At 39.2% G+C, this 27,519-nt stretch overlaps 1 protein-coding gene across 2 annotated transcripts in view; it reads right to left on the bottom strand.

Moving 5' to 3' along the window:
• The window catches only part of MDFIC (MyoD family inhibitor domain containing), an 86,572-nt gene that overhangs the window by 40,595 nt on the left and 18,458 nt on the right, over positions 1-27,519 (bottom strand). For both annotated transcript variants that reach the window (XM_042922608.1, XM_042922614.1), the window contains exon 3: positions 27,009-27,131. In XM_042922608.1, the coding sequence (XP_042778542.1) occupies positions 27,009-27,131 (123 nt within the window). The remainder of the gene's footprint in view (positions 1-27,008; positions 27,132-27,519) is intronic.

The following is a 27,519-nucleotide window of genomic DNA, read 5'->3' as shown; positions in this document are numbered from 1 at the left end:
TGTACCACAGTTACTCTCTTTCCTTACTCTTCCCTACATAATTTTCCTATCATTTCTTTCTGATTTACTATTAGGCTTTTTTTTTAATTCTGTTACTAGGGGTTTTTCCCCCTATAAATCAATGCAAGATCTTTTTATGAAATAACAGGTTTCAAAAAAAATACACAGTATCTTTCATTGTTCAGAAAGAATAATGACTTGATTGAAAAATATATTAAAAAATAAGGAAAATCATTTTGTCATTTTAAGATTTACATGTTTTACTGAAAAGTCCCCAGCAGTAAGCCAATGAACAAACAATTTTTATTGTATTCCCCCCAAGTGTAGCTTTTCTTGAATACTTGTTTCCATCCCCAAATGAATGACAAATTTGGCCTTACTTTATGCCAGCTCTCACACATCATGGATTCTAGCTAACTTATGTGGATAACATGGGCCCACCACTCGTACATCTGAGAACAGAATATTTTTCAGTTTAAGTTAGCAAGTTTCATTATGGATTGTTACCTACAAGCTTTATTTATGTACGAACAGATCACACGGTCTTCTGATATAATCCCATAGTGAAGATGGGGTCGTTCTGCTACGGTAGGTATCCCTATGTTTTCAGGTATTTCCACCATTTGATTCAACTGATAGAATATCCTCTACTTATAATTATTTGCAACTATGTGATACATATCTAAAAAAAAGTGCCTATCTACTTACATTTAAAAAATATCTAGATCTAGATCTAGATCTAGATATCTCGCCTAAGCAGGCTTTTCTTGTAGGAGAGAAAACATACTAATAAAAAGGCAACACAAAGTCATACTCTTCCAGAAACTATTTTACATCCTAAAATTTTATTGTTTTTTTTGTTTTTTAAGTTATAAAAGGCACTTCTTTGGTTTAAGAAAAAAAAAACAATTATTGGGCAAGCAGAAGTTTGAAAAATCCTATAGTTGTGTTATGTCTTAACAAATAGAATCTCTCCTTGGAATTCTGAAAACAGTAGGAAGACAAGTATCAGAGAACAACTACTCATACTTCAACCTTCAGACCATAAGTTAAATATTTCTTTGACCTTGCTAGAGTTTCACCATAGGTTTAAAGAAAAAGATTTTTTAAAAAAAATTATTAATACCATGTTTATAAGTAATCATTTTAAAAGCACCTGATTGGGGTGCCTGGGTGGTTCAGTCGGTTAAGCGGCCGACTTCAGCTCAGGTCACGATCTCGCGGTCCGTGAGTTCGAGCCCCGCGTCTGGCTCTGGGCTGATGGCTCAGAGCCTGGAGCCTGCTTCCGATTCTGTGTCTCCCTCTCTCTCTGCCCCTCCCCCGTTCATGCTCTGTCTCTCTCTGTCTCAAAAATAAATAAAACGTTAAAAAAATAATAAAAAAAAATAAAAGCACCTGATTATTGAGGCACTGGGTGGCTCAGTCAGTTGAGCATCCAGCTTCACCTCAGGTCATGATCTCATGGTTTGTGAGTTCAAGCCCTATGTGGGGCTCTGTGCTGACATCTCAGAGCCTGGAGCCTGCTTGGGATTCTGTGTCTCCCTTTCTCTGCCGTTCCCCAGCTTACACTCAGACTCTGTCTCTGTCTGTCTCTCTCAAAAATAAACATGAAAAAAATAAAAATTAATAAAAGCCCCTGATTATCTATCACAATGGAATAGGACACATTCACATATCTTTAACATATCAGAAATACCTTATTTAACCACATGCAGCATCTACAAACTTCAAACAACATACACTGCAGTAAAATTAGTGTTGGTAACAACTAAGGGAAGTACACACTGAAAACCCCACATATCTGACACTCCAGAATCCATCCTGAGGTTTTATATACTAATTACAGATTTCAAGGACCACAAAGCATATAAGAGCACCTCCATTAAGAAGCATGCAGCACTCCTAGGCTTCAACTGAAGATACACATTGACACACTTGGGTAGATGCAGAACTGCTTTCTGACATAGGTCCTGGATCATCCCTGCCTTCGAGTGACTTTAGCCCTCCTCCATGGGATGAGAGCTCTCCAGTAAGGCAAGGATACAAGTCAAAAAAACCTTGAAACCAAGAACTCTGATCCAGTATAAAAAACTGCATCAAGAGTAGGCTATTAAAGTGTGAAACTAGTTAAGTAAAGCCAAGAATGGGGAAGATGAGAATCAATACATCCTACCCTAGAAAATCAGTAGTCACGGTGAACCAGTAGCAAAGTAGTTCATTGAAGTGAGTAGCCATCAGTTCTTAGAACAGAAATCATGTGCATACTGAGGCTGGAGCTTTGGAGTACTCTGCAGAAAACTCACAAATTGGTATATCGGACTTCTTATGGCTTTCAGTAGCTGCTGCAATAAAACAACAAACTCCATTCTAACTGGCCATGGTAACAGCCACCTGGAGAAAGCGGGCGGCTTCATTCAAGGGAGCTCCTTTTACCTTCAAGCAACACAAACAAAGCTAGCAACACACATATAAATTTGCTATTGTGGGAAATCCAAACAGGTGCTCCCCTCTGCACAAATTTCAAAAGCCTTCCTTGCCTGATTGCATACCTGAATGAGTAGACGAAGAGTAGGTTCTGGCCTCTACTTGCCTTGGTGCAATTCACAGACATACAACCCTAAGCAAGAGCCTTAGTAGCCAGTGAGGAGGGACCACTAGAGTTCAGAGAGTCATACATGGTAACTGGATTTCAGCAACCAAATCATGTATTCAGTCAAAATTGAGTGTGCTGATCTCAAGAAAGGCTTGAGACTCCCAGCTCCAGTGCTTCCCGCACTCACTGCCTCTCAGTAGTTCACATAACTCATTCACGAGGGATACAGCCTGGGGAAGGAGCGACCACGGGGTCAAGCCTCACCAACCACAGAAAGAGCTAGTGACGGCAAGCCAGTACGCAGAGACAGGAGGAGATCAGAGCTCAAAAACACAGATGGCAGGTCAAGGGACCAGAGTCAAAGATTATTCAACCAACTTTTGATGCCAGTTACCAGAAAATGAAGTCTTACCCCATCACCTCCCCCAAAAGGATATTGATAAACAAATAACAAAGTTGTTAAAGAAATTACATTGCTAGAAAAATCTCTAGCTTAGAAAATAAAGGCTTGTGACAGTTCCACCAAAAGGCAATCCCTGAATCTAAGTCCTTGTTAACAAGAAGAGAACTGCTAAAATCCCTAACAAAGGAATCCTCCTTGAAGCCCTTCCTTGAGGAAAGGGCCATGAGGGACACCCAACAAGGGAAATCTTCTTAGCAGATGATCCTGGAGTAAGCACATCTACTGCCTACAGAACCCAGGCCAAGGTCAAGGGAAACATTCAATAAAGAGATGCTTCTGTACTATCCCTCACCAGACTGACATGGACATTCCCCAGATCAGTACTGTACTTGAGAGTTTACACTACAGCTGCCCTGTACTTCCTTTACCATCATACAGTTAGATTTGTTTTCAAACATAAGTCGCAAGATCATGAGGAGCTAAATCCAAACTTGATTTGAGATCACATTTCTGAACCATGTCAAAGGAGGAATAAATATCACCCAGAGGTGTGCAGAACAATGACCGTATGATGCTGGCTCTAGATGCATCATCTGAATGTGACTTTGATTCATCTCTCATTAGGGACAGGTGGAGTACACATGTGTTTGTTGAAAGGATAATTGGATCTCATTAAGAATATTCTGAATCCATATGCACGGAAACAAAAAGTATCTGTATGTAGACACACACATAAATATGTGCTGGTCAAGCAAAGACTGGACCATAACCGACACCTAATCTTGATCCATCCAACATCACCCACTTTCTTCTGGTGCCAGTATGGCTATTAATGAGAGCAGGACCTCAATTTACTGACAAGAACCCTTCAAAAAATAAAGTACTTTTAGTTACACACATTTTGTATACAGAGCTTAACACTGGGCATTTGCTGACTTGCCTTTGATTATACAGCAAGTGCCTTAAAGACAAGGTTCCGTCTTCTTAGAGTTCCATCAACCTTATCAGGCACATACCTGCTGACAAAGAGCCATGTACAATGTTCAGCACCCAGTGGACACCCAGTGAAAATTAACTGATGATGATGAATTATACTAGCTTTTAAGCTGTCACTTGATCCCAGTATGTAACAACCTTCCTGAATAAATCAAGCAACAGTTTGGTATTCAATACCATTATAAACTTCATCCTTCACCTTCACGAGTCTAGGGAATTGCTGTAAAAGCATAATATAAGGATGGCGGAGCTATAGCAAGGATTCAAGAAATTCTCCGTTATAACAAGGGAATTAAAGATTCAGTTACAGATATCATACAATGTGTAGGGAAATGCATCAAAAATACTAGTTAAGTGACCTTCCTGAAAACAGCATTAAAAAGTCAGTACCAAATTATATATCTGAAAGTTTTCTCCCTGCCCTTTAATAAAAGTAAATCCAACTTAATGTACAAGTAAAACTCGTATCTCTTTGAGGGTGGAGCAGCAGAATTGCAAGTGAAGTTCCAGTTAGAAGACAGGGAATCAGGTAGAGGAAACGATGCACTGCTAACTGAACATTTAAAAAGAAATTTATTTCTGGTAGCTTATACAAGGTAAATCAGAAAAAAAGTAAATTCCACTGTTATTCCCCAGAGCTTTAATATAGGTCATAACCCTCAAAGTTCACTGGTGAGTATTTGTTATTGGGATAGCTTTCCACTCTTCAATAAATTCCTTGAAGATAGGGTCCGAGACAAGGAAACCTCTGTGCTTTCATTCTAAGAACAGTTCTCATTACAGGTGATGCTCTCTCTGATCTAATTTAAAGATTTAGGACTCCAAAGTTCTCAGAATTGACTCTAAGACTGGAATGGCCCTAACGATCATGTCCAACTCCTAGGGGAGATCCTGGAGAGCTTCCTCCATAAGGAAGTAATAAACTAGCTGCTTATCCCACGTAACTGAAAACAATTTTCAAAAAAACAGTGAAGTTTTCCAAACCTGTGGAGGCAGATTCACACATACGAGTTTTAAATTCTTTTTTACACGTGAGCAACAGATCACAGGTTAAACATAATAGAAGGTTTCAATATGGAAAGGACTAGGTAAAAAATAACACTATTTCCTCATTCTCAACTTGTCTTCTCCTAAGATGAAATTTTGCCCCCGCTCCCCACCCCGTTACAGGGCTACTTTAAATTTTTGGGGCCAGATTTGAGGAATGTGAATTTTAGATTCTTATCTTCACCAATGTATCAAGACTGTTTTAACCTTGATGGGAATGAAATGTTATCCCAACATGAGCACAGAGGAACAAACTCATTAACCACATTTAAAGATTAACAAGATCGAGACCATTTCTTCCTTGGATTTTACCATTAAAATCCACTAAATCCTTCAGGGTACCTTTGGCGACAAACTAACTTAAATATATTATAAAATACTTGGCAAGTACATACTACAGTGCCAGCCACTGTTCCAGGCAGAAGAGATTTTACAAAATTTACAAATGCCTTGCCCTCACAAAGCTAAGAGATATTTATTATCTTGCATAACAAGAAATCTGAAGACAGGGTGGCTCTAATTAATACTAATTTCACAGGTTCTGTATTTTCACTGCCATCCTCGACATGCCAACTTTCCCATCCGACTCTTCTCCTCATAGTTACAAGACTCTCTGAAACAGCTCCAAACATCACATCTCGAGATGATGACAGCCCTTGAAAGAAGAAGTGCTCTTTCTTACCATCTCTTTAAGAATATATTTAAAAAAAAAAAAAATCCTTCCTTCCAGGAGATGTCCCTCAGGTTTCATTGGTGGACACTGGGCCACAAACTAAAAGTAAAGTTCCCTTCTTCTCTCCCTGCAGACCTACATCTGTTTAAAGGTCTGCCCTTTCCCCCACACTGTAGATACGCTCCTCCGTAGCAAGAGACATATCATTCATTCAGTCAGTCACTCAACGAGCATTTACTAAATGCTACATTCAAGTGCCCAGCGCTTCTGAAGATGTGTTACAGTACCTCAAATAGTGGTCACTTAGAAAAATGAATGAAGGAATGACAGACAATAACATTCATTCCACAGCTCCCAATTTCAATCCATTAAAATAAAACCTTAAGTACGCATTTCTTACCTAGAAAAGTAAACAAGGAAAACAAGCATGTTTGCCTTTCCCCATACCTCTCTGATATAATTTGAGTTCTACTTAACCCAGATAACAACCCTAACACCCTGTAACAGCCCACACACCCTGTGTTATTTACAAGGCCAGTTATGAGCTATCATTCGAATGAAATGGGAAAATGAGAATGTCAAATTTATTCATCACCGTAGACCTCATATTAATTTCGTTAACATTCCGAAGAACGTTGCTCCGTCTTCCAGCAGTAGATAAAAACCCACAAACAGTAAAAAACAACGATAGATCTTAGCACCTGAAGATTAAGAGTGGGTGAAGTGCCCATGATATACAGAATTCTGTTTTCTTCATGTGTCCAAATACTTATGGAACATCTATGTATCAGGCACAGCGCTAAGACTAGTCAAGTAGAGCTGAATAAAAAGACATGAGACATGTACATAATAAACAAAATATACAACTTGAAATCATGGTACTTGCTATAAAGGAAAAATACTACTATTAGAATAACAAGTGAAACTGTTTTGCTTAGGATAGCTAGGAATGGCATTTCACCAAAGGCCTGAAGGGGAAGAAGGCCTTGCAGAGAGTTCCAGGGTTCTGGGCCAACCTAACGACACGTGCAAAGCTCTGCAACAGAACAGGGCTCAGCACATCTGCTGACCTGCTGGGAAGCCAGTGTGGCTAGAGGACACTCACACAGTCCTTTGGACAAAATATGTATTGCCTCATTCAAAGGATAAACAGTAACAAATACATCAGAAAAATCATAGAATGCTTCCATCAACAATTCCTGGCAATATTCTTCCAGATATTCTGCTTCTTTACCATATAAGCCATTACAATAATAAATTATTCACTTATAAGACCACTCTCAATAAAACTGACCAGAAGTTGACTTAGATACTTTACTGTGAATCAAGATACCCCCAGGAAAAGACTTCTGAGGAAGTTACAAAAAGGGGCCATCAACTGTATATATACAACTACAATTTGGAATATTAGGAAACATTTATAGAAATCTTATCCTCTAATTACTTTCTAAGAAAGAAACACATACATCCATTTCTCTGAAATGTACAAATCTATTTATATTTAAAGTGGATGAAAATTGTTCTGGGGCTGGAGAGACTAGCAGGAATTATTCCATGTTCTCGGATAGTGAAATGAATGGTTGTGGGAGAATCTTGCTACTGTTCTTAGGAATCTGCTCGGATTTTAGAAAGGAGACTGTCATTCCGATTTTGTACTCATCTTCCTATTTTATTCCAATTTTCAAAATCTGATTCCTTTACTCAAAATATAATTCTCTGGCAGTATTTCTCAATCTTTTTCCAACTCCACAGAAGTTTATTTGAGCAACACATACCCTTCAGGAATATCTTGTGTGGTTTCAAAAACAAACTTCTCCAGCGAGTCTCATAGCTGTTGCCTTGTGCACCACACTGGAGAATCCTAACTCTAATACAGGAGTCACAGATCAGTAGAGAGCTTACCAAGAGCAATTTTTATCATGATTTCAAACTCTTAAGGGAGAACAAAATGGGCAAATGGACAGTCAGTTGAATAAGTTTATCTACCTGGGGTCTTTAAAATCCCCATTAATTTCTAGCAATTATTTTCAATTAATATAGCATGTAAAAGACAAATGCCATAGGATTTCACTCATATGTGGAATTTAAGGAAAAAAATAAGCAAAGGGGGGGATAAAAGAGAGGGAGGCAAACCAAGAAACAGACTTCTAACTTTAGAGAACCAACTGATGGTTACCAGAAGGGAGGAGGGAGGGGAGTGGGTTCAAGAGGTGATGGGGATTAAGGAGGGCACTTGTAATGAGCACTGGGTGTTGTACGGAAGCAATGAATCACCATATTGTACACCAGAAACTAATATTGCACTGTATGTTAACTAAGTAGAATTTAAATGAAAACTTGAGGAAAAACTTAGCCTTGCAAATCCCACACTGTAGTTTACAAACTGCAAGAGCTAACTATATGTTCTCATTGATAATCAAAGACCATTCTCAAAAATTTTAGCCCATTTCTGCCACCAACTACCTGAGTCTCACTAGATAAACTGTTTACCTCTTTATGCTTCAATTTGCCAGCTGAAACAAACAAAACACAGAACCCACAGAGGTCGAACACACTGATCTCTAAGGGACATTCCTTAACTTTAATATTACAAGAATATAGGCCCAGGATTCATTTTCCACATGTAGAGAAACAATGTAAACATGGCACATAATATATACATAAAACAAACTGGAAAATACCAGCGTAAGCACCCATGTTGTTAGGGCCTTATAATTCGGAATCTATGTCATCTAGATAATATCTATTAAGGTAAGTATTCAAATGTCATCTTTTTCTAGAGAAAGGAGTCTGAGAGGGTGGAAGGTATGACACTTAAATAGGACCATTGATTCGGAGCCAGGTTAACCAGGGGGAGTGACAGTAGTGATTGAGCTGTCCACCTCCAGCCAACAATTACTAATTTCACAAGGTTCACAAACCCTCTGCTCTTGGCCAGATGTCAGGAGCTCAGGGCTGTAGCAATGGTAACCAGTAGGGGTAAAATTAAGACTTTTTTTTTTTCAAAAGTGGAAAACCAGTGAACAAAACAGAATATGAAAATAAGTATTTTCTCTATATAGTATGTGCTATCTGGTTCATGACCATCAATGCTTAGGAGGAAAGGAGGCTGGGACAGTAACTGTGACTCATCCTTCCGGCAGCTGATTTTCGCTGAGCACCCTGTGATCACTATGCCACTCACTCCCGTGCTGTGCTGTGCCAGGTGCCTATGATCTGGAGCCTCCCTGGTTTATATTGCCCAGAGTATCCCTCTCTTGTGTCTTATGAGAGTCAGAGTGGGAATAATATGGTACTCGGACTCAAGCAGGGGAAGAGATCTGATGGTCTAAGCCTTCTGTATGCAAACTTCCAACCAGCACACTTCCGGGCGTCAAAGTTCACTCCAGAGCCCAAGAGCCTCGGTGACTCAAGATCTGGAGCCTTTTGGGGGTAGTGCCAGATTGTGCCATACTGACACTTAGGTTTTGGCTACTCAGTGCTACAAAGTCAGTTATTTCCTCATCTACTTTCCATCTTACAGAAAACTCTTAACATCTCTGATCTGTCATTTCCTGGTCTGTTCTTGCTTTCCTTAAATTTCTGTCTCTGTAAAATTATCTTTAATTTATAATCATTTAAGTGGGATTTCCAAAGGGAATGGAATATGTATGTCCAATCTGCCATGTTAAACATGATTTTTAAAAAACAATCTCACACACACACACACACACACACACACACTTTAAGAAAATGTGGCAAAATGTTAACACTTGTTAAAGCTGAGCCCGGTTCATTCATGGGTGTTTTCAATATTCATTTTTCCTCGTTTCTAAAGGAGCTACTTTAATGTTAAGAAAAATCAGAGTTCTATTTATTAAGCATATAAGTTGATTGGTAACCACTAACCAAAACACTAACAGAGTGGGATATTACCAGGATCAAGGGCAAATTAGTATCCTTTTCCTAGAAAAGTAAACTTTTGCTTATGACTGAGATATTTCATTATATTTAAAACTGAAAATTCATTTTAAAATAAAGAGAGGCCTCTTCAGTGCAGAGTCTCATTTTCTCATGGTTTTATAGGCAACTCTGATGATGTGTTTTAGGTTGTTTTTGTTTTCGTTTTAGGATCATACCAACAGGCCATGCTGTGTGTACTTGACTCTCCCCTGCTGACTCCTGGCTAACCAATGGGAGAATCCAGACAACTCCACTTTCTTTCCTGGGTCCTTGCTCAGTATCTCGGGATCAGCCTGAATATGGGATTAAGAAGACGTTCCATTCTTTCCAATGCCTAACTCAAAATGGCCCTGCACTTCTTAGTCTAATCCGGGTACCAGTTACTGTCACTGTTATGTATTACAAATGTGCATCTAGAAACTTAGAGTTAACAATGTATTTCCACTTAGGTTTTCATGTTTGCCTCTTCACTAACCTCAAGAGGTAGTGAGAGAAGAGAGTACCTCCCTTCGTCCATATTCTGAAGGTGGAGACCATGTAATGACTTTGCCCAGTGATCCCAAGCTAAGGAGTTTTGGTCAGGATTAGAATCCAAATCACAGGACTTCACATCTGACCTTCTCTGCATATACAAAGCCCCTTTTATAATGTCTGACCAGGAGCATCACTCCGGTCAAACCTAGAGCTAGGTGACAAGTCAAGCTTTTGCCCATAATTTCATTTTCACTTTTCCTACATTTGCCTTTGTCTATTAAGAATGGGAGTCAATCTAATTGGCTTGCCACATGTGTACCTTCCTCTGCTTTAAAAAAGCACCATGTGGGGAGCCTGGCTGGCTCAGTCGGTTGAGCGTCTGACTTCGGCTCAGGTCATGATCTGACGGTTCGTGAGTTCCAGCCTGCATCGGGCTCTGTGCTGACAGCTCAGAGCCTGGAGCCTGCTTCTCATTCTGTGTCTCCCCCTCTCTCTGCCCCTCCCTGCTCATATTCTGTCTCTCTCTGTTTCTCAATAATAAATAAACGTTAAAAAATTTAAAAAAAAAAAGCACCATTCTATGTTTGTACCTGTCGTCGGTGACACCTCCAGTTCTTCCCAAGTCTTCATACATCATCAGTAACAGTAGGAGAGATTTCAGCACTTAGTTCGCAAGGCATACTAGAGTGGATTGCATCAGGCCCTACTGCCTGGAAACTAAGTTGAAACAGCACTCATGCAGACTTATAAAAATTAAGTTATCTGAATAACGAAACTTCTATATGACATTTTTCAAGGGACTGAGTTCTAATATTTGTGCCAAAAACAAACAAAAAAAATAGGGATACGTTAAAGGGTGAGAGACACATAATAATGAGCCTCTCTCCAAAAAAGACTATCCACAAATACTTCCACATTTGTATTAATATGCAAAGACGTGAAAATAACACTGTACCTACAATTAAGAGAAAAGACCAAAACCATCTTCAAACGATTTAACGTCATCCTTATCCCCCAAGATATGCTATTCTAGGTTTATAAACTACCCATCTTTTCAATTCATTGTAATTTAGTGTTTCATACACTAAAATGGACACTAAAATCTGTCATTATTACTGACCAAGCTATAATCGCCCTTCTTCAGCCTGCCAGAGCTGTAGATTCTGACTCTGTGAGCTTAGTTACCCTGTTTTGTTTTTTAGGTCGAAGAAGTAGTGGTTGGGCTTTTGTTTGTTTTTAGTAAAAAAGAAAAAAATTAAATGCAGAAAATGACCACTCCCACACATTCATTCTTTTTACACATTAAGTATGTACTCGGTGAACTGTTCCATTTAAATATTTTTACTTTAACGCCGTAGATGTCACCAGAAAAACAAACTAAATTAAAGACTTCTTCCCAGTGAGTGTTCTAACAAACCCCTCATTTTCTTTAGGCTTAATGGAGACAAGGAATTGCTCATCAACGTCATGTTTATCAAAATAAGTGAACCTGAGCAAAGTGATGAGCAGGGCGATGAATCCTTGGCTAGGTAAAGGGCCCCACTTCTCAGGGAAAAACTTGTGAAACCATTTAAGATAATGATAGTGTAAATGTACCAACATCAGAGCACAAACTTCAAAGAGTTGTGCAAAAGATACAGTATTTCGTTTATGAGTCTCACACACTCAGGAGCCGATGGTAAATTGTGCTCGCAGAGAACGTTCAACTACATCTAGTGTGTAGGTTGGAGCCTAATTAGTTTTCCTGGTAAAACTGAAACCTTTGAAGAACTCCCTCAAGGTAAGAATGAGGAGACAGGCTACTGCCCAAGAACAGTTGAGTTTGGAATATCCATTCCTCATGGCAAAACAGTTCCTTCCATAGAGTCAGTTTCACTTTTTAACTAATTAACAAATTAATAAAATCAATTTATTCCAAACTCTGTTCCTCCCTTCTTCTCTCAGAATGTATTTATTCCACAATTTCAGGTCTTCTCACTCCACGAGTACTGAATCTTCTGGGGTAGGTCCATTCTACAGAGTTTTGTAAAAACAGTCACTCTTAATAACTAAATGACCAAGCTCTTTTAAATGCTTAAATATTGCGATAGTGATGATCCTTTGGAAGCAAATGCTTATTCCTGGTTGACTGGCAACAAAAAATGGTGCCAGAAGTTGTACAGAACTAATGTTTTCCCAGCAGCCCTGTAAATATTTGCCATTATTCTTCTCTTAGTAGCTCGTTCCAAATGAGCAAACTATGAACTTTCATACAGTAAGAATGGTGTACAACTGCCCCTAATAAATCTTCTCCGTCTTATGCTATATTTCCATACCATTGAAAGAAATAGCTGATACTGCACAAAGTTTTGAAATACACTGTTCTCCAAAGTATGTGCTTCATCAGCAATTTATTTTAACATCCACATCTCCCTCTCTAAAGGCACTGAAACTAATTATGTATTGTCCCAAATGCCTAGATACCACAGATATCATATGAATTCATATATTATTCAAAAAGCTGATCTTTTTTTACTTATTAATCTGACTCTTAGGTAAACTGTATCTCTATTATAAGGGACTTTGCTTTACTTCGAGAACAAACTCTCGCTGTAATAGGTAAGGAGATATTCTTTCCACTATATCTACACACACTTGATTGGAAGGCTGCTTATTGCAGACATTTTTAACTGAAAGAGATAGCTTATTCCCATTTGGGACAGAGTGTCAAGAGAAGATGAAAGCAGGCATTTGTAATTCCTCAGAAAAACAGGCAAAAGAGTTTTCAACCTTAAGAAATCTGACTCTTCTGGAACATAAACCTTGATCTTGGGTTAATAAATCAAGATTCCTAAGATAATCAAATAATCCCTTATGGCGACATCAAGTTTTCGATTTTAAAGTCCTTTCATTGCGCTATCCAACCCCATCATGCCATTTAACGAGGCCACAAGTACCAACTGTAATAGTTCTTTTCCAGTATTATAAAACGCAAAGTGCTGCACAGTGAAATTAAAAGTAAGAAACACTTTGTGAACGATGTAAACATCTCTCTAGAAAACTTCAAAACAAGCTTAGTCTCAAACAAGGAGCCAGTACCTGGGTTCTCCCAAAAAGGCAGCCATGGCTATCAGTCCCTAGGGGTCATTAAACACAACTGTTAAGAAACCACTTTCTAAAAAACAAACAAACAAAAAGTCTCTAAATGTTCAAAGAAAAAACTCTGGGCAATATATTCAATTGAAAACTGTATTAGTTCTAAGTCTGAGTTATACCTCAGAATTAACTAAGAAGCTCTGAAAAATTAAGCTTGTCCAGACCATGCCCACATATGATCTATGTTCACTGGTGTGGACTGGTCTGGACATCAATATGTTTTGAAGCTAATGCAAAGAGTGGAGAACCCTTGCTTTCAACAACGGCATAGGACTACAGCAGCATATTCTGGCCCCTGTATCTTTAGCTTCAGTTTCTGATTTCTTCTTGGTGCCAAATGAAAATGCCTATCTTCAGACCACAAAAAAAGAACAGCAGATGTCAAGATTCTCTGCCTATCTCTCCGAATGAGACCAAGTAAGTTCTCATAGAGGCAATGAGACAATAGTTCTGAAAACAAAGAAGCCCTTTTTCTAAAACGTCAAGTATATTGTAAGCCCAGGAATAGACTTGAATTTATCACAACAAAGATAAAATTCCAAAAGAATATAGTAGATTAAAATTTTCCTAACTTTTTTTATGACCCAACACAAAGGCAGGATACGGTCACATCATTAATAGTGAAAAAGGGCAATAATTTCCAACCAGGGAAATGGATTAGAATTTTCAGCTTGGAATAAACTATTAATTTAAGAAAACTATCATCTCCCCTAGGATTTTAATGTAATCTTTAGGGGACCATGAACACCACAGAGTCCTGACTCTTTCCCTACTCTTTCCCCATCTGAGAGTCAGGGCTACATCACTGGGAGATTAGCTGTGTGGCCCTAGGTAAACTGCTTGACTTTTCTGAGCTCAGTCCCATCTACAGATAATAATACTTATTCCACCTGCCTGATAAAGTTGCTGATAGGCCAAGTGAGATCATCAATATGAAAAATTTCATTAACTGTAAAAAGCTCTAAGTAATAACATTGTTAATATTACTAATAAAAAGCATCCTTTGATATGCATGAACTGTAGACTGAGAAAATTAGCTCCTTAAGAGAGGCAAAGATAGTCAATCCACATTTTAAGACAAATTACTACAGCTTAACCAATTCAAAGCTGTCAGTCTCCTACAGAGAAGCTAAATGTAGTCAAAAGGTACAGATTTTCATTTATTCAACAATTAACATGACAGTATTGGGAACAAACTCTGTGCATGGCCCTGGGCTATATGCTGTGAGGGCTACAAAGCTGAATGAGCCGCCAATTCTGCCTTTAAGGAGCCTTCAGTTCAGTGATGAGGAAGAGGGCCATCCACACAGGATGATTTCAAAATTAACGAGCCCTTTAGGAGAGATGAAGATAAAGCCACTCTGCTTGCAGAAATCACAGCATGGCTCGCCTGTACAGCTGGAGATGTGGGGAGACAGGTAACATGAGTGAAGCATGGGAGAAGGAAAATACTGGACCCGGAGAGGGAAGAAAAAGGAATGCATTTGGGCTACGGCAAAACTTCACGAAAGGAAGTAGTGGAGGAAAAAAAAACAAAATTTCTTTTACTCCCACAGTCATCCGAAATAGCTTAGGGAAGGTCCAATGTACTCCTGGATCAATGCTAATTGCTGGGGGTGCAACTTAAAGCCAGGAGACCTGTAGACATGTAACAGCAGAAACAAGTTACAAATTGTGACCACGACAGAAAGCAAGGATGCCTGGAGAAATAGGGAAGCCCAGTTTAGACTGAGAAGTCTGGGAAGTCTCTCTTGGGAACTGACAATTAAGTCTGGTGGGCAGACCCAGAGGGCAAAAGCTCAGAGACAGAAAGGAACTCAGAGCATCTGGAGGATCCGAAAAGGAACCCCGTATAGCTACACAGGCAGGGGCAGGAATTTCCAGCAGGAAACACGTCATGTCAAACAGTACACACAGAAGTCTGAGAAGAGACCACTGCGATAACTGACCTATCAGTATTAAAAGACTATTTTAGGGGCGCCGGGGTGGCTCAGTCGGTTGAGTGTCCAACTTCGGCTCAGGTCATGATCTCACAGCCCGTGGGTTCGAGCCCCACGTCGGGCTCTGTGCTGACAGCTTGGAGCCTGGAGACTTCTTCGGATTCTGTGTCTCCTTCTCTCTCTCTGCCCCTCCCCCAGTCACACTCTGTCTCTCTCTCCCTCTCTCAAAAATAAATAAATGTTAAAAAAAAAAAAAAAGACTATTTTAGTTGTATTTAACCTTCCAGGAGAGACTAAGTATCAGCCATGTGGACCAAACTGGGTTTGAATACCAGGAGCTAGTATTAAAATAGAGCCTAGAATATCTCAGTGATGGAGACAGATGTATCAGAATACAATCTGAGTCTTCAGCAAACAGAAGTGTCATAAAATCAAAAGGCAAAAATAGACCATAAGTGAAAACCAACTAGAAACTAAAGTATAGCTGAGTATCAGAGAGGTCTCAATTGAGATTAGAGAATATGTATTTATACCACAGCTAATCTTACTGCGATATAACATCTTTTATCTATGATCCCCATAGATCATAGATCCCCATAGATCATCTTTTATCTATGAGCCCCTGGAATCTGAACTGAGAATACTGATGGTGTTGTCTTTTACTTTATTATCACGGCAAATAGGATACAAGGTCATAGAATTGAGGGGGATAATGACAGATCATTTGCAGGTGCTAGCAGGCCATGAAAACAAAGGCACATGAAGTGAAGAAGCAGATGAGTTACTATGAGGCAAAAGAACATAGTTCACAGATTAGGCATAATTAAAGTCAAAAACAGGCAGAAATGAGAAAGTCAATTTCTGATTTCAAAATCTTAGAGATTTTGCAGTAACAAGGTCCAAGGTGGGTCTATATTTGTAAGGTGGCTGAAGTGAAATAGACATTAGGGCCTTTGAGCTAAAGTCGTCAAGAAGCAGTGTGATTTCAAAGAAATTAAAAGAAGCTTTATAAAGAAACTAAAAGAAGCTTTGACTTCGAGAACAAATTGGATACTAGTTAGGGATCAAATAGTTTAGGCTAGAAGGTGGAACAGAATGTGAGAATGATCAGAGCAACAACACACTCAATACTCCTCCACGCAATGAGTAATTTAAGACTCTGCCATTTGACTTCCAGTGTCAGCTACTACCAACACCCCCTTCAAATCAACTTTGCACGTATCAGACTAGCAGCTAGGCTCCAATTTAATCTTTATTTTAGTATTATTATTTTTTAATGTTTATTTATTTTTGAGACAGAGACAGAGCATGAACGGGGGAGGGTCAGAAAGAAAGGGAGACACAGAATCCAAAGCAGGCTCGAGGCTTCAAGCTGTCAGCACAGAGCCCAACGCGGGGCTCGAACTCACGAACCGTGAGATCATGATCCAAACCTAAGTCGGAGGCTCAACCGACTGAGCCACCCAGGCGCCCCTCAAATTTAATGTTTAAATTATCAGAAGATCTTATAGCCTGAAATATTTTACCCTGATTTGGATCAGTCCAAACAAATTTGGACTTTATAGAAAAAGCCAGTTTTATTCAACCTCCTATAAGAAAGATCTTATGATATACATTTAAAATGATATATTAAAAAGGGGGGTGCCTGGGTGGCTCAGTTGCTTGACCACCCAACTCTTGATTTCAGCTCACATCATGAACCCTGGGTCGTGACATCAAGCCCCATGTCGGGCTCCATGCTGAGCGTGGAGACTGCTTCAGATTCTCTCTCTCTCTCTCTCTCTCTCTCTCTCTCTCTCTCTCTCTCCCCCTCCCTCCCTCTCTCTCTCTCTCTCCCTCTCTCTCTCTCAAATTAATACACACACACACACACACACACACACACACACACATTTTAAATTACACACATATATTCCACTGGGGTATAATCTATAGAAATTAAAAGGGATTCCTCTTATTTTAAAAAAAAAAGGCAAATTATACCTATCTACCTAAAAAGTACTAAAAGGCATTTGTTCTGTTTGTTTCAACAGGTAAAGCCAGACCAAAAATCAACCACCTGAAACTTGCTAAAGTGAAAAATATTAGAAACCTAAATATGTAAGAATATGGGTTCATATGACATTTCCAGTAGTAATTATTCATATTCAGAGCTATTTGATAGGACTTTCAAAAATTTACTGGATACGGGAGAAGTACAAAAAGAAGAAACTAACTCATAAGGAAGAGGAGAAAAATGCTAATTGCACATGATCACATCATCCTCTGGACGCGATGTTCTCACTGCTGCTGCCTACATTTCACTCACCTTTGTGATGACTACAGCACCTTTGCAGTGCTGAACAAATATGCAGAAGACCACCTGCAGAGACGGGCCTCTTCGTGGATGATACATTAGTACCCTTTCCATTACAAGGAGCAATGATGGGCAGCATCCATAGAGGACATGAATGGTCTTATTAGATCACAGGCATGAATCAATTATTTATGACAATTTGAGATGGTGGAAATCTTTTGCTTTTTCTAAAATTTCCCAATCTAAGTTCTCAAGAACCATGGGAAATGTATTTAATTAGATTATATTCCAATGCAGAACAAATTTCTCCACCCACTCCTTCTCTAGCTCACATAATGCAATTTCACCCTCTAAGACCAGCATCAGAGGGTTTTAAAAGAAATTTCCCTTTTATGTGTTTTACTGCAGAACCCAAGGACTTGGGAAGAATCCAGCTTCCAGTGGAAAACTGTGCAGCATGGATTTACCACTGAGTCCTGAAAGACTCACTGCAAGAAACACAGGACAAGTCACTGTATTGACTCTCAGCTGTGCTAAGGCAGAGGGGAAATGGAGTTCCTGGAAGGAATGGAGAGGAATTTCTACCTAGTCTCCTCATTCTAACACACCTCATTCTCTACTACTGAGCCATGGATAAAGCTGGAAGCAGGTCTCACTCCTGTGGCTGGATAAAAGCTCGGAACCACTGTCTTCCAGAGTCTGCTGCATGGCAGCTCCCAAGTACCTGTACAAGTCATTTGTGCTTGTGACAAACGCAGGATCTGCCAAGCAAAGAAAAACTTCCTCATTCTAGAACTTTAGTGCCTTACTGAAAAACCAAATTATAAAACGGGTATACAGTATTCTCTTTTGCTTACCAGAACTGAAATGGCCACTCTCTTGAAGCCTCCAGCCAGGCCCAGCTTCATGGACCTGTGACCTGTGCAAACCTCAGCTGCTGCCATCTTAAAATTCACAATTTTTGAATAAGGGGACCTGAATTCTCATTTCGCACTATTCTCCACACACACACCCACCAATTTATTTAGCTGGTCCTGTCTTCCACAGAACCTGAAGGAATCTGAATCTCCTGGCTTATCTGTCACTTGAGAAGCATTTCTTACAAGTGACTGGGGCTCTAATGTAGCTTTGGGAAGCTGACCCCTTGCCCTGGTATTTTTTGCTATCTGGGAGAATTTTCTTTTTAAAATATTATTGCTTTTAATATAATAAGATAATTTACCCTGGGGGGGGAAATCAATGATTCAGAGGAAGGTATACACAATATTAAGTGGAAGTCTTCTTCACAAATGTACCCCCCACACTTAATTTGACATAACTCCCTAAAAGTAACTATTGCAAAGAGATATCTTTCATTACAAAAAAAGAAAAATACACATCTAATTTAATAAAAATCATATACATACACACACAATTATATATATAACCCCCCACCGACATATAGATATATACATATAGATGGATAGAGATATATATATCTTTTTTTAAAAATCCCAATTTTGTATGTTACTGAACTAGATGGAGAAGACCCCTTTGAATCTTTCAATGGAGCAAACCAGCAGCTCCACAGAGTGTGCATTATTTTTCATTCATTTCAGGGTCTTCAGCTTAAAGAATATCAAACTACTCTTCCATTCTTCCCCAACAGGTGACTAATCTTAGGGCAAAGCAGAAAGAACCAGAGATAACCAACTGGCTGCCTTCCTCTCAACTATTATGTTTTGATGAAGAATTCAGATGATTGAGACTCAAAACAAACAAAAAACATAGATAAGCCCCAGCTCTGCCTCTTACTGGCCATGCTGATTGAAATGAAACTCTGGATTTGTTTCCCCATCTACTAAACAGGGCAATTTTTATGAAGCCTCCAAAATTTCTTCCAAATCTAGCACTCTGGATTTGGAAGACACTCTTTCAGATATCCAGCCTCACAACTACACCTTGGGTGTTGTCCTACCTCAGAAATCTTAAATTCTTATTTCCCAATCTCATAATTCATCTACTCTTTCTACTCCTATTCATTTACTCCACTGATACTTGTTTTGTTTCTTCAGGAATAGAAACCTTTAGGGACTGTCAGCCTCTCTGGCTAGTTTTCTTATTTGTTAGATCTTTCCTGTTTTTACTTCCTTCTCAACCCATCTGATATCCTCAGCCCAGCGCTATAAACTCTCTTTGGACAACGTCCTTAAGTCCTTTGCCCCACTGTCTTTTCATCATAACTATCATTTGTCCAAACTAAAAACCCTGGCCTCATCCCCAGCACCTGCCATTCCCCTACCCCATATGTCTTACTGATTGTACATCCCAAAAAGCTGAATCCTACCTGCCATTACCCCATCCAAGACCGATCTTTCTCAGTTGGATTAATACAACAGTCTCCCAGTCGGTATCCTAATATTTTCTGTTTCTCATTCTTACTTATATTTTCCAGCTACCCCAATAGTTATTGCCCTAAAATATAAGCAAACGAAATAATAAACCTGCTTAAGTCACTACTCCCTTCAATACCTTCCATCTTCCCTTAACCCTTTGTTCACAGATTCTTTGCCTCCCACCTCCCTCCAGCTCTCATCCAATATTTTCCATCTCAGCTTAGGCAAAACTTCTCCAACTCTCTTCAAGCTGACCTCTTACCTCTAGACCTGTAAACCATCCTATTGGCTTGGAACACTGGCTCCACCCACTCCCATGCTCTGCCAGAGTTGGCTAGCTCCTTTTGGCTTTACCAAATACATCGCTCCCTCTGGAAAGCCCATTTTGACCTCTCCCTAACATGAGAATTTGTGTTTCTCAAATGTGAAAATATAACAACCTGCTCCTTCCCATCAAAGCTTTCATAATACACATTATTTCAAGACTATAAACTCTGAACACAGAGGCCACACCTGTAGTGTTCATCACTGCATCACAAACATAACAGAGGGTCAGCACACTGTAACACTTCATCTTAAAAGAACTGATTTCTTATTCAGCTTTAAAAGTTATATTTTGACTCCTAATCCTGAAAGGTACCCATGAATAACATATTCTACAAAAAAGAATTTATGTGTAAATTCACACAGTATTCAACTCCAGAAAGTTGGAGGTTTGAGAACTAAAATTATCTGGACCGCAGCATTTATGGTCTTGATCATTACATGTTAGTTATTTCTTCAGTGGTTAGCATTTTCAGGGTAATCTCTGTGGTAATTTCCAGGCCTCAGCTCCTCCCTGAGACTTGAAGAAACTCCCAAATAGGAAAGGAATATATCTGGTTCCCTCACTGAACCCCACCCGCCACCTGTATTTCAATATCATCTCATCTCTCCCAATAAAGACCAAAAGATTTTAGGGATATCAGAAAGAGCCTGAAAATCTTTGACAAAAGGGCAGCAAGAGATAGACTGGAAATGAAATGAGTCATGGTATAAGATAAGGGTGAAGGGCAAGTAATAAATTAGAATATTAATAGGAATAGTAAGGACAACAACATCAGCTATATACATTGTATACTTTATAGAACGTGAAGCATTTTAAAACTAATTTAAAAAGGTTGAGAAAGATAGGAGAAGGAAGAAGAAAGGAAGGAAGCTGGGGAGATAGGCAGTAAGCAAGGGAAAGAGCAATGAAGGAAGAAAGGAACTAAAGGAGTCTCAGACTCTTCTAGCAAAGCAAGAAAAATAAGAACTAGGGAACGAAAATAGGTCTTACATAAAGTGCCATTCCTACCCACCTCCACAGACAATGAACATTATTCAGAGCACTGCCACCATTCACTGAGAACTCTTCAGACTAGCTTCAAAGTGAAGAGCAGTCAAACCTATGACTTGACTGTTTTAATATCTTTAGGAGTCATCTATGAATATTTGGAACTCGACATGTATGAATCAGGTATGGCTTGAGAGTAAGAAGGGGGTTAGAAGGCAAAAAACAAAGAATGTACTGATTTAGAATGCTCATATTAGGAACTTAAAGTATGAAATAATACAAGCAAGATGTATTTTTAAGAATCTCATTAATTCCATGTACTTCTTAAGGATTTATTAAGCACAAACCATGTAATATCCAATGCTCTATTATGACATAATTATCAATGATCTCAGGAAGACATGGTCTAACACCCAGCATATCAGGTGTCTGGACATGTAACCCATTCGAACCATGGATCCAGAAAGAACGAAAGAAACAATGAAAGAACAAAAGAAAGAAACCGAGCAAGAACAAAAGCAAAAAACAAAGCTTTGAAACTGATACTTGTGTCCAAAGATAATGACAATCAATAAATTGATTCAATGTTTAGACACATATTTCTGTGATAATTAAGCATAAAAAATATTTTTCTCCAATAATCCTTAAAATAACACAATAAGGTATATAGAATTAGTACCCCCATTTTATTTTGTTTTTACAGCTTATTTATTTTGAGAGAGAGAGCAGGGGAGGGGCAGAGAGAGAGAGGAAGAGAGAATCTGAAGCAGGCTCCATGTTTACAATGTGAAGCCTAACACAAGGCTCAATGCCACACACCAGGAGATCATGACCTGAGACAAAACCAAGAGTTGGATGCCTAACTGACTGAGCCACCCAGGCACCCCAGGACCTCCATTTAAAAAAGGAGAATTTTGATCATAGAGTTTAAATAACTTGCCCAACACCAGCAGGAATCATGTATCCAGGATCTGAACCTGACCATCAACTCCCACTGGCCTCCAGGAACTGAACTTAAGATGCCCAAAGCAAAAGATGGCAATGGTTCTCCCTAACTTCTTGGTCAAAACCTAGATGAGCTTGGAATAATGCACCCTAAGGGAGAAGTGTGTCAGTAAACTTGAGTTCCATTCTAGAATGCAGCCTAGTGATGGTCACTGAACAATGAGATCATTATAAGTAACCATCAAAAACAGCTTATGTTCGGGCACCTGGGTGGCTTAATCAGTTAAGCGTCCAACTTCGGTTCAGGCCATGATCTCATGGTTCGTGGGTTTGAGCCCCGTGTCGGGCTCTGTGCTGACAGCTCAGAGCCTGGAGCCTTCTTTAGATTCTGTGTCTCCTTCTCTCTCTGCCCCTCCCCTGCTCACCCTCATGCTCTGTCTCTCAAAGGTGAATAAATGTTAAAAAAAATAAAATAAAAAACAGCTTATGATTTGTCCACCTAACCCTAAACTAAACCAGGAGTTCGATTTTGGAATAACAAATGGTTAAAGATTCTTCTCTTCATGGGGCGCCTGGGTGGCTCAGTCGGTTAAGCATCCGACTTCTGCTCAGGTCACGATTTCACGGTCCGTGAGTTCCAGCCCCGCGTCAGGCTCTGGGCTGATGGCTCAGAGCCTGGAGCCTGCTTCCGATTCTGTGTCTCCCTCTCTCTCTGCCCCTCCCCCGTTCATGCTCTGTCTCTGTCTCAAAAATAAATAAACGTTAAAAAAAATTTTTTTTTAAAGATTCTTCTCTTCAGACCAAAGCATTTTAACTGCAGCCACATAACCATTTGGTCAGTGTATTTTTTTTTTTTTTAAAGAGAATTTTTCTGAGAGACAAATGGAGGCAAAGATATTGAGCAAGATGAAGTCACAATGACTTGCTCCCGATATGGGATCCCACAATGAATGAGCATGCAATATTAGGAAAGAATTCCAGGTCTACTGAGAACCGTAACACGAAAGCTGCCTCTCCCAGTCTTATTGGGTGGTATTTATTTCAGGGGTTTGTTTACATAAGTGAATTCTCGGAGAATATTAATACTACTACTATAATGTGCATTCAAACATGAGACCTGCAAAAGAAATTTAAATCCCAATCTCTCCTGATCTTTCCTTATCACCAAGTAACAAATGTTCTCTGTATATAAACAGTACACCTGAGTATCTGCCATTTCCAGTATTAGACATAGAGGAGGCAGCCCCGAAAGTGATAAAATAATATTCACTAAGGAGCGATCAGAGCTACGTTGGCCAAGTCTTGGGAAAGAAAGAATAGAGATCCTCATAACCGAGCCCGCTGATGTTGAGAGGAAGCTCAGAGGACACCAAGAGGAAGATGTCAAGCAGCAAGCCGAGTGAAAAAGCCTGATGCATTAGCTCCATGAAGAGGAGGCAAGAGTGACTTGGGCAACAGGCTTGCAACCTACTGCCAATTGAGTGCTTACTATTATGAGAGTGAGAAACTCTTCAGAATGAATAAATGGGTTAAATAGAATGAGGATTGCCATTTAAGTAGAGCATTCGAACTTTGCTTCAGATCATGGGAATTCTACAAAATCACAAAGGAGAGAATTAGCTGAACAAAATAGTTTAATTTAATGGGACATTTATTTCAGAAGAGGAGCTAAGGAAAATTTCTGGAGTTAAGTAATGGCATTTAGAATTAGGAGACATGTATGTAAAAGCAATGGCCAAGGATAAAGTTAAGTGATAAGAATTCTTCAGAAAGACCTAGAAAATCAGAGATAGAGACCTAAGGCACTTTAGAAAGAAGAACAAAGAAAAATGTGAGCTCTCTATAAGAAATAATTAAAATAGAATTTGACCTAAATTAAAGGAAAATACTACATGTATCTGAATGTAAGCACAGGAACACAGGAACACAGGAACACACACACACACACACACACACACACACACACACACACTCCTTCCTACCTTAGAAATCCCCCCAAAGACTAAGATCAAAATGTTTCTTCTGCTCCTTTTCTAGTCTAATTAAAACATGAAATGTTGCCTATTGCCTGTTACCAGTTTATGTGCATTATGGGTTAAATAGAAAAATTAATATTAATTGAGGGTGTCATTTCCCTGCCACATTTATTTTACCAATTCAGAGGAATAGTGATTATAAAAACAAGGCATAGCTCCAAATTATATACTGAATCATATACGCTAAACTGAGGGGAAAAGCCAAAGTCCTTACTGGTGTTGTCATAAAAATATACTCTTATAAACTCTAAACTTTAGACTTAAGCCCCTTTCCAGCAATTATAGACCAAAAATATTTTCTCATAACATGAACCCATTGTAAACTGTAAAAAGGAAACTCATAAGATGAAAAAATAAAACTTCCCAAACATAAAATTTCCTCAAATTACCTTCCTTACATTTTTAATTCTTTACTGATTTGATTTAGGTTAAAAAAAAAAAAAAAAAAACTTGAGTCGTTAGAATTGTCTTTTTAATTTAAATTTCATAAGAAAGAGAATCACAATGCACATTCCCTGACCAGATTGTGTGTGGCCTATTTATTCAAAATGTTTGATTCCATATGGATTTCTTCTCTTTTATTTATAACTTCCAGAAAGGATTCTCAGTAATAAGTTAGCAACTCAAGGGCAACCAATGTGAAATCCAGGCCCTGAGAGCACTGTACCTGAGGTCTGTCACCTGCAATGTTTTCTAGAAGGACCAGGGAAGACACACAAAGCTCATGAACTTCTGTGTGGAGTATGAACCAAGTGTGAGCCACAAGTGGGTGGTCCACTGAGGTCAGGGTTAAAGTTCAGAGAATAATTTGGAAATTATTCTCAGCTTGGATCTCGTTTATGAGGCCTGAGAATACACCCTTTAATTAGAATACAATTTCCAAAGCAACCACTCCCTTGACTTTCCAGAGCTCAGTTATTCTCAGAAAAGTAAAAACAGCCTCATCACACTGACAGCTAACAGTCCCCTATAAATTACGCCTTAAATGTCCAACAAAGAAAGCAGCAGGCATCCGGACAACGTAGATGTTAGCTGCCAGCCCTTCTAAACACTCTCAAGAACAGATAGAGAAAAAGAAGTCGTATTAAACAGACTCACTCTCCTCTATTTCTTGCTTATGCAGCTGAGCTATCCCATGGAAGCTTGGAAAAAGAGTGGGTTGTGCATTTGAAAACGTTCCCACACCCCAGCCGGCCTCATTTTTCTGATGATCCCTGCATCCAGCCAAGCTCACACTACAGTGGGAACACTAAAATCAGTTCCATGAGAGCCAGCTGTCCTCCTCTTCCACAGTGCTCAGGGAGCCACACAGGACTCCTGGAACGGGAGCCAGCCCGGTCCTGACTCACCACAGATGTTCCCCTCCTCCCCCATGCAACTCTGAGCCAGGGCCTTCTTTCCAGGGCTTACTGTTATTACAAAAGATTTCACTGGGCCCCCCAAAATGTGCTGGATGCTGAGAGGAAAACACACATCTCCCTAGCTGTGGGGTTAAGAGAGACAGACATTAAATTATTCAGAGATGGCCAACTACCCTATGGGGCCAAAGAAGGAAATCCAGGCAGCTTTGTAGAGTTCAGTGTCAGGGAGTTGGAACAGCAGAAGCTATCACAATAGCAAACTTTGAAGTGCTATCCAGGCTTGAGTTGAGTTTAAATATGACATAAAACATTCCGTTTTGGCAAATCCAGACATCAGATTTTTCTCTGGACCCAACAAAGTCGTCTTTGCCTTAGTTAGAAAAGCGTGACCAGGACGAGAACGAAAATACAGTTTCTGAAATTTGTAAATCAGAATTCAGAGTCCAAGGTCACCCGCAAATATTTGGAAATTCTCACCAGCTATTTTTCAGGCAGGAGTGGCGTTGCTGTCTTCGGACTTTATCGTGTATGCATTCATCTGTCCATTTTCCCAGGGTTGCGGGGGGGGGGGGGGGCACAAAGCGCCCTGTCTCTGCATTTCTTCAGGGCATATTAGTAAAACAACTTGACAGTTGCTCCCAGAGTGCCAGTGTCCCATCATACAGGCTGAATCATCATCATCTCAACAAAGAAACTATTTCATGCCGTTGACAGTATTTTTTTCTATCACCAAATAGCATAACAATATTCTTTATACTTACCTGTTTGCTACAAAGAATATTTCATTATATAGCAAATTCATTTTGAACCTACCGGGGTGGGGGTGGGGGAAAGCCTCAGGTCTTAGGAGAACCTGACACATCATGAGTATTCTACATAGTACCCAAAAGATACTGGTGTTTCCGGGGATTCCCACCATCAAATGGAAATAAACCACAGCTTTTGTATACAGTCTACAGAGCAAGTTCAGGGAGAGGAAGAGAAGAAAAAGAAAAGCCAAGTAATGCCAATGACGGGAATTGTAAAAAAAAAAAAAAAAAAAAAAAAAAAAGAAACATTTGGAGTCATTTGGCTACAAGAACAGAGACCAGAATGGCATTACCAAAATACTGTTCATTGCCCTTTTGTTCTTTCATTATCTTTTTAGTTTCACTGTCCATTTAGAATTGTCTGACTACTTCTCAGTCACTGCTCAAGAAGGAATTAAGTTTTATCTCTAGCTCTATGAGAATAAAATCCAATGTTTACAGGTCAATTCTTCCTTTTCTAAGAAAAAAAAAACAAAGGATGAAAATGGACAAACAGGATTACCTATATTCTAGTTTTAGCTCTGTTTTTTAAAATACTCATGAACATACTTTCAGATAAACTCTGTTGGTTTATAGATTTCCAGGAAAATTATATGGGGCAATTAACTAAAAGCCTATTATCATAGGCATATACCCAAATCACTCTGATTTTCTCTAAAAATACTTACTTCGGATGAGTTCGTCATCTGAACAATTTCCCCAAATGGACTGGTCTTGCATCATTCCATGTGTGAAGCAGCTATCGGCAGCTTGAGTTATATTTCTCTCAGTATTTTCTTTATCACATTTTTCTAAATAAAACAAAAGATCTATTACCATTAAATGTTACATATTGTTCTCTATTTTTTTCAGTTTAAGGTGTTTTTTTCCAAATGCTTCCAAGTCTGCCATAATGCCATAACTTAAGGAAATGGGAGCAGTATCTCTATTGACTGTCGCATAGGTATTGAAAAAGTAACAGATTTATTGAGCACCTACTATGTGACAAGCATCGAAGAAACAAACGTGTTTACAGTAAAACTAACCTGTTACCGTAAATAAGTCATCATAACACAAGTGGTGTGCCATGACAGAGAAATGTGGAAAGGTCACATAAAAGATGAAAATGAGTCCATACATGCAGAGGGCAGGTGCAGCAGAGAAAGCAACAAAGGAGAAGAGATCCCAATGAACGGTGGG

The sequence above is a fragment of the Panthera leo genome, chromosome A2 (genome assembly GCF_018350215.1).
Source record: "Panthera leo isolate Ple1 chromosome A2, P.leo_Ple1_pat1.1, whole genome shotgun sequence".
Classification (NCBI taxonomy): domain Eukaryota; kingdom Metazoa; phylum Chordata; class Mammalia; order Carnivora; family Felidae; genus Panthera; species Panthera leo.
This window is presented reverse-complemented; position numbering and strand designations above follow the sequence as displayed.